This window comes from Myotis davidii, unplaced genomic scaffold (assembly GCF_000327345.1).
Source record: "Myotis davidii unplaced genomic scaffold, ASM32734v1 scaffold430, whole genome shotgun sequence".
In the NCBI taxonomy this organism is placed as follows: domain Eukaryota; kingdom Metazoa; phylum Chordata; class Mammalia; order Chiroptera; family Vespertilionidae; genus Myotis; species Myotis davidii.
The window spans coordinates 1,504,611-1,520,183 of NW_006285247.1; the positions used below are offsets into that span (position 1 = coordinate 1,504,611).

At 36.3% G+C, this 15,573-nt stretch overlaps 1 protein-coding gene across 18 annotated transcripts in view; it reads left to right on the top strand.

The window, feature by feature from the left end:
• The window catches only part of PICALM (phosphatidylinositol binding clathrin assembly protein), a 73,520-nt gene that overhangs the window by 2,826 nt on the left and 55,121 nt on the right, over nt 1-15,573 (top strand). For 15 of the 18 annotated variants that reach the window (XM_015558843.1, XM_015558844.1, XM_015558837.1 and 12 more), the window contains exons 2-4: nt 2,592-2,667; nt 4,813-4,915; nt 11,816-11,909. In XM_015558843.1, coding sequence (XP_015414329.1) covers nt 2,592-2,667; nt 4,813-4,915; nt 11,816-11,909 — 273 coding nt within the window. Of the gene's footprint in view, nt 1-2,591; nt 2,668-4,812; nt 4,916-8,906; nt 9,113-10,005; nt 10,037-10,072; nt 10,181-11,815; nt 11,910-15,573 lie in introns of those variants that run through there. The other 3 variants (XM_015558850.1, XM_015558852.1, XM_015558851.1) reach the window with 3 other exon arrangements.

The window sequence follows — 15,573 nt, forward strand, 5'->3', positions numbered from 1 at the left end:
AAGCGACTGGTAGACCGGTCGCTATGATGCGCACTGACCACCAGGGGGCAGACACTCACACTGCACTCCCACAGCAGGAGCACTGCTCAGTTGACCAACAGGCCCCAGACATGAGGCTCACAGCTGGCAAGTGCTGCTGTGGCGGCACAAGCCTCTCCCACCTTCATGGCAGCGCTACTAAGTGGTGGAGGCAGCAGGCGCAGCAGGACCAGGATGAATGGGAGTTGTGTGGTGCCTGGCCTGGTCTCGGGTTCCTCCCCAGCCACCTGCCACATCGCGCACTACTACATCCCTCGAGGGTCCCGGATTGCGAGAGGGTGCAGGCCAGGCTGAGGGACCCCACCAGTGCATGAATCTGTGCACCAGGCCTCTAGTATGGTATATAATACCTATAACATAAAAATATGTGTTTGATTGTTTCTTATTGGTAAGACTTCCAGTTAACAGTAGCTAATAGTAGTTAAGTTTTGGGGGAGTCAGAAGTTATGGTGTATTTTTTTTGACTGCTCTCAGGGTTGGCACTCCAACCCCTGCATTGTTCAAGGGTCAACTGTAGTTTATTCTTTAAAAAGAAAAAGCTACAAACATAACCAACTGCAATGCCAGATAAAGAGGCTGTAAATGAGATGATAATACTAGAAGCAAAACCTTGATAAAGGCATTTACTGTCTTTCCTTACAATTGACTGACAGGAAGAGAAAGATAGCATTTTAGTATGGTTTTTACTCTAGATAAACTCATGTTTAGTTTCCCTTAAGCAGCCAAGACAAATTCAGTACTCTGTTCATTTTTTGTGCTAGTTTATGCAACCCTCAGGTTTTCACGTTGGCAATTGTTATTAGTCTTTTGAGAGAGTATGCATAGGATCTTACTGTGCTGCAGTGTTCGGAATGCCAGTGGTTCTCAACTAGGGCAAAGGAGGAGAATGATTCCCCCCACCCAGGGGACGTTTGTCACAACTGGAAGGAGTGCAACTAGCACCTAATGAATAGAGGACAGGGATGCTTCTGAATGTTTTATAATGCATAGGATAGATCATCGCAAAAAAGAATTATCAAAACTTACGAAAATCAGAGTCTAATATTGCCATTTGAACAGGTTATTTTAGGATAAGTGATGAAAGGTGAGTCTTTGATTGGTTTATTTAGGGTGATCGCAGATCAACAAGATTGAATTGAGAGGAATGGAATACATCCTAATTGATGGTAACCCCCTCTGCATACTTAAAAAAAAAAGGAAATCCTAAGAAGAAGTGAAATTGAAAGGAGTTGCTTTAGCTCTTTTTTTTTTTGAGGTTGTATATAATGGGAAGTTAAGATAATGTTCTGTGGTAAGCACTTTGGAGAGCATTTAGAGAATGTGAACTTTTACATATATGCTGACCCAACAATTCATCCTTAACTATGTATCAAGAGAAACTCTTATACACTTGCACATGGAAACCAAGTACAAAGATGTCAAACATACTATATAATAATAGTTCAATATGCAAATTGACCAAATGGCAGAACGACCGGTCACTATGATGTGCACTGACCACCAGGGAGCAGACGCTCAATGCAGGGGGAGCGCCACTCAGCCAGAAGCCTGGCTCAAGGCTGGCAAGCGCAGAGGTAGTGGAGCCTCTCCTGCCTCCGCAGCAGCGCTAAGGATGTCCGACTGAGGCTTAGGCCTGCTCCCTAAGCTGTCAGTCGGACATCCCCTCAGGGCTTCCGGACTGTGAGAGGGCGCAGGCTGGGCTGAGGGACCCACCAGTGCACAAATCTCATGTACTAGGCCTCTAGTAGTTAATAATAGTGAAATTGGCAAGAATTATAGTATCCATAAGAAATTAATACATAATCTTATGTTCATTGAAATACTAGAACATTTAAAATGAATGAGCTAGATCTACATAAATTAAATGAATAATTCTTAGAGAAAAGTTGTTACCAAGCATATTAGAAAAGTATAGTATGATATTTCTATAAAATTAAAATAGAAAACAAAATTATGTAGAGTTTATAGATACTTATATATGTAGTAAAATTATAAAAATGTGGGAATGACATATAGGTATTCAGAAAAGTGATTGCCTCCGAAGAGGGAGAAAGGGGGAATGGGATTAAAGGTGTGTGTCTTCAATAGCCTGTAATTTCTGACTCTCTAAGATGCTCTAAAATGAATATTTTAATGTGTTTAATCTGGACAGTGGGTAAGAGATTGTCTATAATATTGTTCTTTTGTATGATTATAAGTATTTTTGTTTTTTAAAAAAGTTAGATGCCTCCTGAGTATGATTAGCTGTAGTCCATATATGCTGGAAAAAAGGACAAAATTACAGATTTCGATTTACATGTGCCTGTTTCTTTTTATTTTGGTTTAAATGGCTGTGGGCATTAGTCCTTAACAAATTTCCTATATGCCAGTGAAAAATACACGTGTTTTTAGGTTTGCTAACTAGTTAATAGGAAGACTGAGAATGATAAATTTAAACTAGATAAGCTTAATGGAATATGTTAACCGCTTTTCTCCCTGATTCTCAAATTACAGTTTGTTAGATGGTAGTATAACAAGTAATTTGACATAATTATTTGTTTTTGTTTTTCCAGCGTTTTATTCAGTATTTGGCTTCAAGAAACACATTGTTTAACTTAAGCAATTTTTTGGATAAAAGTGGATTACAAGGTAAAGACAACTTACTTATAGAGTGCCCCTGTGTAATGATTTCTGCAGAGTTGAACCCTTTTGTCTTTTAGAACATGTGCTGTAGAGGAACCTTATTTTAGTAGTTGTAGCGAAGAAAAAAACTGTATTTTAATGTGAAGCTTAAAATTGACTTTACAAGTTGATGCCCAAAGTTCTTTGCAAAACAGTATAGGGTAATAATTTGAGAGCATGGATTCTGGAACTGAACTGCCTAGGTTTGCAACCCATCGGTACCACATACTTGCTATATGAACTTGAGCAAGTTACTTCACCTCTGGGTCTGTAAAATCAGGAATAATGATAGCACCTATGCTATAAGATTGTTATGAGGCTTAGCCTGGTTAATAAATGCAAAGTGCTTAAAACAATGCTTGACAACAAGAAACACTATGTACATGTCTGCTTCCATTGTTAATGTTATTGTTTTATTCCAAAAAAAATGTAGTCAGGAATATTATATATTTAGTAGCAAAGGTATTTTATTCAGATGAATTGCTCATTGATACATCTGTTATTTTCTTATTTCACTTTTAATTTAGTGACTTGAAATTGCTGTAATCTGGTGTTGTAGCCTTCCATGCACACTCTGTCTTTTGAAAATATATTTTTTTTTATTGATTTCAAAGAGAAAAGGGAGAGAGAGATAGAAACATCAATAATGAGAGAGATTGATTGATCAGCTGCCTTCTCCATTCCCTCCCAAAATCTGGGCATGTGCCCTGACCAGGATTTGAACCATGACCTTCTAGTTCATAAGGTCGATGCTCAACCACTGAGCAACACCAGAAGGGCACATTCTGTCTTAATAGGATCTGTTGTACTTATTTCCAGAACTAGTTCATTAGCATTATAGAATGCCAACTCTAGGAAGAACCTCATAAAAGATATACCAAATGACTTGGGAATATCCAGCAGTAAGGCTTTACCTGGGAAATGTCTTTAGAGAAGGTGATATTTGTGCTGGGCTTTGAAAAATGGATGGAAGAGTTGGCTTACACAAAGTACACAGGTATACATGGATGTAAAAGAACATAGGGTATTTGAGATTTATAGAACAGGTGATTGTGAGTAGAATGTGTGATTGATGTATTGGAGAATATGTAGTGGCAGATAGCCCTCAAGAAGCTGTTTGGGGCCAAAATTAGGCACAGAAGGATTTGATAGAGTTGGGATTTTGTAAAGCAAAGAGAAACCATCAAAATTTTTTTGAGTTGAGGGCTGAGGGTAGAGGAAATGTGTGTAATAAAGAAAGCATCATAGCTCAGTGCTGGTTGGATTAGAGTGGATAAAGTCTTGAAGACATCAAGACCATTCTGGCCATCATTCCGATCATCTAGTGGAGAGTTAGTGAGAACCTGAATTGTGGCTCTTGTGGAGAAAAACTTCAATAGAATTTAGTGACTAGCTGTTTTGGGGTTAGGGACTGTCCAGTTCAATACTTGTTTACTTTTGACTGGGGCCAGGGTTGGAGCCTGCAACCACGGTACCTGCCCTTGACGAGAAACAAACTCTCCACCCTTAGTCCCCTGGCCAATGCTCTCTCTGCTGAGACAATTTAGCTAGGGCTGGCTCATTTAGAAAGTTTTATTGAAAACATAAATTTTGTTGTTGTTATGCCTTAAACTTGCATATTGACATTCTGTTGTACCATATACACTTATTTTCTGTAGTTTTTAATAAGGTTGGCATACAAGGGTAATGGTTGTTCTAAATAATAAACAACTAATAATTTCTTAGGTATGAAAATTATAAAAGTGCTTAATGATTTGATGTGTGGGGTTGTGATTCCATGTCGCATTAAATTTGAGTTATGAGGTTGTCAAGTAGTGTAGAACGTATTTTTCTAATTCCTAATAAGTAAAAGATAGGAATGATGATCAGAAGCACAATTATTTTAGTGAAATTCTATGGGGGAAGGTTTTTTCAAAGCCACATGTGACATACCTGACTTAAAATGTTAAGTCGTTGAGATTTTAATGTGATATTTTTCATTAGTCATTACATTTACATCACAAAATTGAGTTGGAATATCAAGACATGGCCATTGGATGAAATGAGTTGGTTTCTTAAGCAAATTTGGATTTTAATAATTTATGAAAACCTTTTTTATTTTTTTATTTACAGGATATGACATGTCTACATTTATTAGGCGGTATAGTAGATATCTAAATGAAAAAGCAGTTTCATACAGACAAGTTGCATTTGATTTCACAAAAGTGAAAAGAGGGTGAGTTAAGCTTCATTTCTTTTCTTTTTCTTGACATCCAATAGATTTGAATATTTATAAATGTAAATCATAAAAAATATCAGACTATGAATTATGGAATATCAGACCAGTTGAAAAAATTTGAACTTCAAATTTCCTTGAAAATGTACAACAGATACTTTTTGCACTAGGAGTTTTAAATTTGGTAACAGCTTTATTGAGATAGAATTTACATAACCTAAAATGTGCTGTATTGAGGATTTTAAATTCAGTGGTTTTTAGTGTATTTACAAAGTTGTCCAACATCATTACTATCAAATCCAAAAACATAACATTTTAAAATTATTTTTTAATTACAGTTGACATGTAATATGTTAGTTTCAGGTGTACAAACCAGTGATTAGGCATTTCTATAACTTACAAAGTGATCACCCTGATACAACTACTTTATGTTCCCTCTGCTATACCTTACATCATCATCGCTATTCTCTAACTACCAGTTTGTACTTCTAAATCCCTTTATCTTTTTCACTCACCCACCCCTCCCAACACCCCTCTGATCTGACAGTCATTAAAATGTTCTCTGTATCTATGAATCTGTTTCTGTTCTACTTATTCATTTATTTTTAAAATTTTTTTTAGATTTCACATATAAGTGAAATTATCTGGCATTTGTCTTTAATTTATTTCACTAAGCACAATACCCTCAAGGTACATCCATGTTGTCTCAGATGGCAAGAGTTCATTCCTTTATTTTTTTTTTTTGGCTGAATCATATTTCATTGTATATATGCACCACTACTTTATCCATACATACATTTGTTGATGGACTCTTAAGTTGCTTCCATATTTTGGGTATAGTAAGTAATGTTGTAATGAACAAATTGGATGCATATGTCTTTTTGATTTAGTGTTTTGGATTTCTTCAGAAAAATACCCAGAAGTGGAATTCCTGAGCCCTTCTTTGTCTCTTGTAGCCTTTGTTTTAAAGTCTTATTTTGTCTGATACAAGTATTACTATCTCAGCTCTTTTTATTCCATTTTTATGAAATATCTTTTTCCATCCCTTTACTTCCAGTCTGTATACCTTTCTATCTGAAGTGAGTCTTTTGTATACAGTATGTGTAAGGGTCTTGTTTTCTTATCTCTTCAGCCACTGTATGTCTTTTGATTGGAGCATTTAATCCATTGCATTTAAAGTAATTGTTGATAGATATGTAGTTATTGCCATTTTATTATTCATATTTTTTATCTTTTTCTTTAAAAAAGTCCCTTTAACATATCTTGTATTGCTTGTTTGATGGCGATGAACTCCGTTAGCTCTTTCTTGTCAGGGAAGCTCTTTTATCTGACCTTCAATTCTAAATGATAGCCATGCTGGATAGAGTAATCTTGGTTGTGGGTCCTTGGTTTTCATCACTGAATATTTTTTGCCTGCAGAGTTTCTGTTGCGAAATCAGCTGGCAATCTGATTAGCACTTCCTTTTAGGTAACTAGCTGCTTTTCTCTTGTTGCTTTTAAGATTCTATCCTTGTCTTTAACATTTTAAGTATGATGTGTCTTGGTGGGGGCCTCTTTGGGTTCCATCTTGTGGGGTACTCTTATCAGCTTCTTGAACTTGTATTGAGCTTCCTTGGACTTGTGTGTCTTTTTCCTTTACTAGGTTAGGAAAGTTTTCAGTCATTATTTCTTCAAATAGATTCTTAATCCCTTGCTCTTTTTCTTCTCTTCCTGGTACATCTATAATGCAACTGTTACACTTGATTTATAGATTAATTGTCCCATAGATTCATTAAAAATCCTCATTTTAGAAAAATTCTTTTTTGTTTTTGCTGCTCTGATTGGGTTGTTTTTCTGTCTTGACTTCCAAATTACTGATTCGATTCTGTTCTTCATCTAATCTGGTGTTGATTCCTTCTAATGTATTTTTCATTTCAGTTATTGTATTTTCATTTCTGACTGGTTCTTTTTTATGGTTCCTATGTCTTTTTTTTTTTTCCTGCTGGAATCATGTAATATGTGGCTTTTTGTGTCAGGCTTCTTTAACTTAGCCTAATGTATTCAAGTTTTAGCATCCTTGTTTTAGGATGGATCAGTACTTATTTTTATGGCTCAATCATATTCTGTTGTATGGATTATACTGCATTTTGTTTTCATTAGCTGATGGACGTTTGAATGGTTTCTACTTTTTTGGCTATTAGGATTAGTGCTGCTATGAGCATTGGTGAAAAAGTTTTTCTGTGGAATCTTTTCAGTTCTCTTGGGTATGTATCTAGGAGTGGAATTGCTGGGTTATATGGTAACTCTTATGTTTAGCTTCTTGAGGAACTGCCAAACTGTTTCATTTTGTTTTTAAAGCAATTGATCTGTTTTATGTTACTACCAGCAATATATGTGGATTCAATTTCCACACATTCTTGTCAATACTTGTTATTTTTTTATTATTATTATAGTCATCCTAGTGGGTATAAAGTAGTATATCATTATGATTTTTTTGGTTCGCATTTCCCTGATGGGTAATAATGTTAAGTGTCTTTTTATGTCCTTATTGGCCATTTGTATATCTTTGGAAAAATGTCTGTTCAAGTCCTTTGCTTGTATTTTAATTAGTTTTTATATAAGGGAGTTTAGCGTCTGTGGGTTTTGGTATTCATGGCGGGGATGTGTGTCCTAGAGCCAGTCCCCACTAGTACTGAAGTACAAGTTATGTTCCCTAACCCCCTTGCATTGTTCAAGGCCAACTGTACTTTTATAAAGGTCTTTTTTGTTATTCTGACAAATTCTTAGTTATTTTTCAAGAATTCACGCTGACATTTCTTTGAGGAAGCCTCATTTCTGTTGTTAAATTTTATATGACATGCTCACACCCATGAGAGTATAGTCGTGCCATGTTCATACATTTAGGACTTTCCAGAGTGCCGAAACATAGTGCAGCGGTTCTCAACCTATGGTTCGCGACCCCTTTGGGGGTCGAACGACCCTTTCACAGCAGTCGCCTAAGACCATCAGAAAACACATACATAATTACATATTGTTTTTGTGATTGATCACTATGGTTTAATTATGTTCAATTTGTAACAATGAAGTTGGGGGTCACCACAACACGAGGAACTATATTAAAGGGTCGCGGCATTAGGAAGGTTGAGAACCACTGACATGGTGGATGTTTAATAGTTTTCGAAAAGATGACTAGATGAGTTTGTAAACAGTACATTAAATGGTTCAATGAAAAATAGACCCCTCCCCCCCAAAAAAGAAAAATAGATCCAGTAAATTGCCCATAGATTTGTCTTTTTAGTTGGTTAAACATTGGACTCTTCATTTTTATTTGTTTGTTTAACATTCTATTTGGAAGTATTATGTTGAATTATCTTGAATTCTAAATTAGTACAGTTCAAAGTAACAAGACATTGTGTAAATTAATCAAGATATTGTATGTGAATAAGGACATGGATAATTAGCCTTTAACCCATTGCTGTTATATTTGGGAAGCAAGTATCTGAATTTAATTGTAATCTATTTAAAAAGTCATAAGAACCTGTGCTCTGCATGGAGTGTGAATTGTCATACATTTGATTTGAATCATGTTCAAGCATGTGGGATTGTGAATTATTTGTGGTTTTTGAAGTCTGATATAATCATGTAATAATTGTTAAGATTCTTCTTAATTAAAAAATTTAAAGTTCTCTGGGAAGAAATGATGTGGAGGCTAGTGAGAGAGGGAGGAATCAGAAATATCCCCACAGTTTCTGGCATAAGTCATAGGGTACATGGCACTGTTTACAGGGAAGATTCTGGGGAGTGGTATAAGGTAAGGTGTAGTACTAAAAAGTAAGGATTTAGTTTTGGAAATACTAGTTTTGAGTGATTTGTACAAGTTGAGATATCAAGTAGGCAGTTAATATACTAACTTGGAACTTGAGAATTCTACTCTGGGAATATAAATTTGTCAATGGCATTTTGCTAATTTCTGTCTTGGGAAGGACAGCTTACCTGGGGCATAAATTCAGAATGAGAGAAGAGGGTCCAGAAAACCTTGAGATATACAACTGTTTTAGAGGATGGATAAAAGATGAGGAGCCAACAAAAGAGATTGGAAAGTGATCCTGAGGTAGGAAGAAAACAGAGGGAATTATATAAGAGATGCTGAGAGAGTAGAATATTACAAGAACGAAGAAAACTTGAATGATGCTGAGAAGTCTAGTCAGATAATATTAGGTAAGTACCCATTGGAGAAGCAACATGGAATACCTAGATGACCTAAACTAGAGAAATTGAACTGGATGGTAGGAGTGGGGCTCATAATGCAATGAATTGAATAATGAACAAAATGTGAGGAAGTGGCCACTCTTTTGAGAAGTATGCTTGACTCTGCGAGGGAATAATACGGGATTAGTGGTGGTGGTGGTGGTGTGTGTGTCTGTTTAAAGAATGGTGATTCTAGAAACTTTTGCTTGCATGTTCATGGGAATGATCTAGTATAAAAGAAAAGATTAATAAGCTGCATTGTCCAATATGCTAGCTACTTGCCACATGTGGCTATTTAAATTTAAACTGATTAAAATAAAATCAAATTTAAAAAATCATTTCCCTTGTTGCATCAGCTACATTACAGTTGCTAAGTAGCCACTTATGGCTAGTGGCTACCATATTGAATGGTGCAGATACAGAACATTTCCATCACTGCAGATAGTTCTGTTGGACAGTCAGTGCTGTGTTAGAGAAGACAACTAAAGGATGTGACAGAGTGGGATCCAGAGGACCTGTGTGAATGGTGTTTACATTTGCTAGAAAGAAATACTTTTGCTACTATAATAGGAATAGACCAGATAGATATAGTTTTGGTGGCAAGATGACCAGCCAATCTCTCTTTATCATTTTCTATTTCTGAATGATATATTTTGAGAGTTAAATGCTGAGAGTTTGTGTGTTGGGTGTGGGATACAAGGAAGGGAGTGGTGGGAGAAGGAAGTTTGAAGTATAAGTACTGAGGAGAGGCATTTCAGAGAAGGCTAAGAGAATTACTGGCAATGCTGAGTCCTCATTTGAAGTTGATTATGAATTTGTTATAGTTTTATCAGTTTGCTCAGTTTTGTGGTTTTCTCTACCAGGACTCAGCTGCATCTTACTGTCATGGGTGAGGTAAATGTTGGCTCACCCAGGATTGTGAATTTGTCAGGTGACTGCAAAGGAAGAAGAGAGTACAGAGGAATTAATAGTAATCTTTGGAATTCTAAACTAGATGAAGGAAGTAAAAATATGGGAACAATGTGGATAGTGGGTTTGGTACATTGAATTATGATGAAGTCAAACAGCGTTTGTCATGGGGGATAATTGACCAAGGTTGCTAGAAGGTTCAAAGGTTATTGTTATAGGATATGGTATCTGAATTTTGTTTTTGTTTTTTTCATTTGGGGGGGGGGGATGGTTGATGTGGCTTTTGGGACAGTAAACTCAGGATCTGACCATGGGAATAAGAACTGCTATTAAGGCACTTTGAGATCAAGATGTTGGATTTGTTATCCATGTTGATGTTGAAGTTAAGAAAAACTGAGGCAGAGTTTAAGTCTCTTGTGATGGAGGGGAAGTGACCAGAAATAAAAAGTGACCTCAGCAAGGAGAGAGAGGGGGAATGAAAAGGGGACCAAATAATGACTTATAAAATGAGTGTATGATGACAATAAAAAAAGGGTTACAATGAGGGAATGGTGTCCTATTCCTAACTCCAGCAGCTAGTACCAGTCCATGTAGTTTAGCATTTGAGAGGTTACCTAGCCTTATTGGGGAGAGTTGTTGGGCTAAAGCTAGTCAGTAGCTGCCTACCCAAGGCAGTCCAGTGTTGTGTAGCACAAAGCTCTATTGTTGCTTTTCTGGCTTCTGGGGTTGTGATTGAAGAGAGTAACTCAGGGTTGGAGCAGCTGGTTATAGTATGGTTTATTTGTAAATTAGAAAAAGCTTGCGCACTTTTTGAAAGTGCCTTGTTACTCTGCCAAAAGGTTACAAAAAGCACTGTTTTGAAGTCTAATATAGCGGGGTTTATATAATGACCCTACCACTGTTCAGTTCTCTGACTGTAGACTGTCATATAACCCCACAACCTAAAATTTCACCACCTATAAAATGGGGCAGGCCATCTACAGGATTTTTGTGAGGATTTGGAAAACATAGCAAGTTCTTAATGTGGAGCCTGATACATAATAAGCACTTAGTATTAGTGATATATCTTAGCCTCAGTACTTTTTATCTAGTGTTTTTGGTACTAGTTTTGTAAAATTCTAGTTTATTTGGTACTGCTAATATTTCTCATGTTTAGAAATATCTAAAATATTCAAAGGAATATTTTTGGAATTACTTAAAAAATATTTTATTAAAAACATTCCTCTTAATATTCACTTATTTAATGATCAGATTAGAATGACTTGGTAAAATTGTCTTATTTTATAATAAAATTATTTTAGTTATAATTTTCTGTATAACAAGCAATTGGTATTTGAGTAATGAATAAAATAGACCTGAGTTTAAGTGCTAGCTCCATTAAATCCTGACTATTAAGTGATTTGAGGCAATTATTTTATTCGTAATTTAAAAAAAATAGTAAAATTGCTATTTACTGGTATACACATGTGTGATGTGAGGATCAGATGATTTCCTCATGTAAAAAGTAAATTATATAAACCTGGTGGTATGATGTAAACTTTGATTTTTATTCTCTTTTACCTTTTTTTTTTTAGTTTTAAATGAGCATCTTGATAGACATATTTTCTGTTTTTGTTTTTTCTCTATGATTTATGCTTGAGATTTCAGGCTCAGTAATGACTTCAAAAATATGTGATGTTTTATAGCAACTTGTTCTCTGTTTAGAGAACCATATGGGAGTTTGAAATGTAGGTTTAATAACAAACTCAGTTGTTTCTTTTTTAGGGCTGATGGAGTTATGAGGACAATGAACACAGAAAAACTCCTAAAAACTGTACCTATTATTCAAAATCAAATGGATGCCCTTCTCGATTTTAATGTAAGTTGATTGCACAAATCTTTTGTAACTTAAGATTTTAAAAATGTTATAATTGGTTGAGGTTTTTATTTTCACAGACTCTGATTTTTCATTTGGCTAAGTGTTTTCTATAAATGTGGGCTCAAATCATATTACTTTCCATTTTTAAAAATATATATTTTTTATTGATTTTTTACAGAGAGGAATGGAGAGGGATAGAGAGTTAGAAACATCAATGAGAGAGATACATCGATCAGCTGCCTCCTGCACACCCCCTACTGGGGATGTGCCTGCAATCAAGGTATATGCCCTTGACTGGAATCAAACCTGGGACCTGTCAGTCCGTAGGCTGACGCTCTATCCACTGAGTCAAACCAGTTAGGGCTTACTTTCCATTTTTATAATTGTTTTAGATTTACCCTGATTTTGTGGGTAGTCCTCCTCCAGCTCTAGAATTAGAGGTATACAGTCATTCTTCTGTATCCATAGGGGATTGATTCAAGGACCACCTGTGGATACAAAATTCACAGATGCTCAAGTCCCTTATATAAAACTAGAGGCCTGATACACGAATTCGTGCCCAGGCGTGGTCTCTTGGCCTGGTTGGTGATCGGGGCTGATCAGAGCTGTCTTGCCCATTCCCATTTGGGGCTGATGGGGGCCGGCTGGCCGGCCGGGGAGGGACTGCGGGAGGGCTCCAGGGCGTGTCCAGCCCTCCCAGTCCTGATCTGCCAGACCCCAGCAGCAAGCTAACCTACCTGTCAGAGCGTCTGCCCCCTGGTGGTCAGTGCACATCATAGCGACTGGTCAAGTGATCGACTGAATGGTTGACTGATCAGTCAGACACTTAGCATATTATGCTTTTATTATATAGGATAGCTTAGAATTTGCATATAAGCTATGCACATCCTCCCATAAATGTTAAATAATCTCTAGATTACTTATAATGCTGCGTAAATAGTTGTTATACTCTATTGTTTAGAAAATGACAAGAAAATAAGTCTACATGTTTAGTAGAGATGCAACCATTGTAGGTCTTAACTAGTACATGTCAGCAACAATGTAACTTTTTCCCCCTAAATGTTTTCTATACATGGGTTCTTATATATGAAGCACTTACTGTACAAACTAAAGAAAGTGATGGAGAGGTTAAGGGGTTCATCTGAAAATCTGCTTTCTTTTGATAATGGTTTTTAAATATTTTTAAAAAATGTATGACAATTTTCTTTAGGAATAGCCAACTTACTATTTCACTTCTGTAGGACTCAAAGCATTCAATTATTAAGAAATAAAAGGAAGTTCAAATAGACCTGTAACAGTCTATTTTGAGGAGATTGCCCAAGGATATTGTGTTCTCTGGATTTTTTGTTTTAACTACTATCACTTGAACCAAGTTTCCAACTTTGTCTTTGTGTGTAATATGTTAAATATTAGTATTTTCAGGTCTTTTCTTTGAGGGGGAGGGAGGCATCTATTTTAAGACATTTTATTTTAGAGCTTGTAAGTGCAAGTTAGTGAATGGAACCGTAGCAATTTCATGCTGAAATTGATTTTTTCCTTTAATTCTTGCTGTTGATAGTCTTGAAGTTGCTTGAGGGCAGGCACCAAGTCTACTTTTTCTCTACTGTGTCCCCATTATCAGAGGTGTGTGATACATAGATACTGTTCAATAAATATTCAGTAAATGAATCCTGTAAGTGCTTCATAGTCTAGAATGGGTTATCAGACTATGACCTGCTGCCTGTTTTTGTACAGCTTGTGAGCTAAGAATGATTTTTACATGTTTAATAAGTGGTTGAAAATAATATTTAAAAAATAGTATTTTGACAGATGAGAATTATGAAATTTAATATTGTTTACAATAATAATATTATTGGAACACAGCCAGGCTCACTGGTTACATAGTGCATATGGCTGTTATCACGATGTAATAACAGAGTTGAATAGCTGTGATAGTGACTATATAGCCTTCAGAGTCTAAAATACAAACAGGCCCTTACAAAAAAAGTTTTCTAACCCCTAGACTAGAAAGACACAAGAGAGTGATGTAACTACTGAATGATATTTTGGTTTTGATAGTGAAGAGGGTCCAACCGTGTAATTTGTTTTCACTTTATAAAATTACTCTCTTCAGTGTTTGTATTGTACTTCATTGTATGTAACAATTTACCTGTTATGCCTATTGGGAGTTGGGGGGGCGGATACAGAGAAGAGAGGGGACACTGATTTTGCGTGTGTGTTAGAAAATGTGTGTATCTACACATTTTTAAACCTATTTTGTAGGGTTAATGCCTAAAAAAAGAATTTGGTTCAAAGGACATAAACATTTATACTTTTAAACTATTGCCAATTTACACTCCGAAAGGGTTGAGCCATTCACATGTCAACAGGTGCCTATTTTTCTTAATTTTTATCCAATAATACCTCTCTTGATTATTTTGATACCTGCTGGTCTGGTGCTCCAAAAAAGGATAGTTTTTTATTTTATTTTATTATTATATCTTATTTTCATTATTATATCTTAATTTTATTATTATATCTTAATTTACCTGGTAAGCAAAGGTGAGCTTCTTTTCACATATTATTGGTCATATGAATTATCTGTTACTTGCTTTATTATTAGGATCCTCTCTCCGTAATAGAAATCAGCCTTGTTAGATATTCTGCATGTATTTACAAATTGGTTGCTTCCTATTTATTTAACTTTGTGCTTATGCTTTTATATACCTACCTAACAAATTAATTTTCATGTACTACATATCCTTGTTCTCTAAAAAAGAGCTTAAAAGTTAATTTGGCTTATCCTTTTGATTCATTCCTTGAGATGAAAATAAAATTATTTTTTGTATTCTTGATAGATAAATAAGTGATTTTTTTGTTGTTACAGCATAATTCAATAATAATAAATATTGATTATTCATGTGCACTAGGCTCTTGATACTCAGCATATCATATAATTCTCCCAGTAACCAAATTCTCCCAGTAACCAGATGAGATAAAATTAATATTATTATAACTATTTTGAAGATCAGTTCATCTGTAATATTAAGAAAAGGTATATCTATATATATAAAACCCTAAGTGACTGATCATTCAACCAGTTGCTATGACATGCACTAACCAGCAGGGGACAAACGCTCAACACAGGAGCTGCCCCATGGTGGTCAGTGCACTCCACAGTGGGAGTGCCGCTCAGCTGACTGGCACCAGGCACCGGGCTCACAGCTGGAGAGCACAGCAGGACTGGGATGCGCCAGAGTGGTGCAGTACCCAGCCCAAGCCCCTGTGGGGATCGGGTTGAAACCAGCAGTCCGACATCTCCTGAGGGGTCCCGGATTGCAAGAGGGCGCAGGCCAGGCTGAGGGACCCCACCCATGCATGAACCCGTGCACCAGGCCTATAGTATATTTAAAAGTATCTTCTACCTAGTTTATTTAACTCAGTGCCTTGGTGATTGTAGTAACCATCCTATCTAATAAAAGAGAAACATGGTAATTGGCGTACGACTGCTACTCTTCCCATTGGCTAATCAGGAGCGATATGCAAATTAACGGCCAGCCAAGATGGCAGCCGGCAACCAGGCAGCTTAAACTGAACATGAGGCTGGCTTGCTTCAGTGACGGAGGACTGCAATGTTCCCTGCCTGCCTTGCCGGCCTCTGAGCCTGCAGTTTAAGAAACATTGT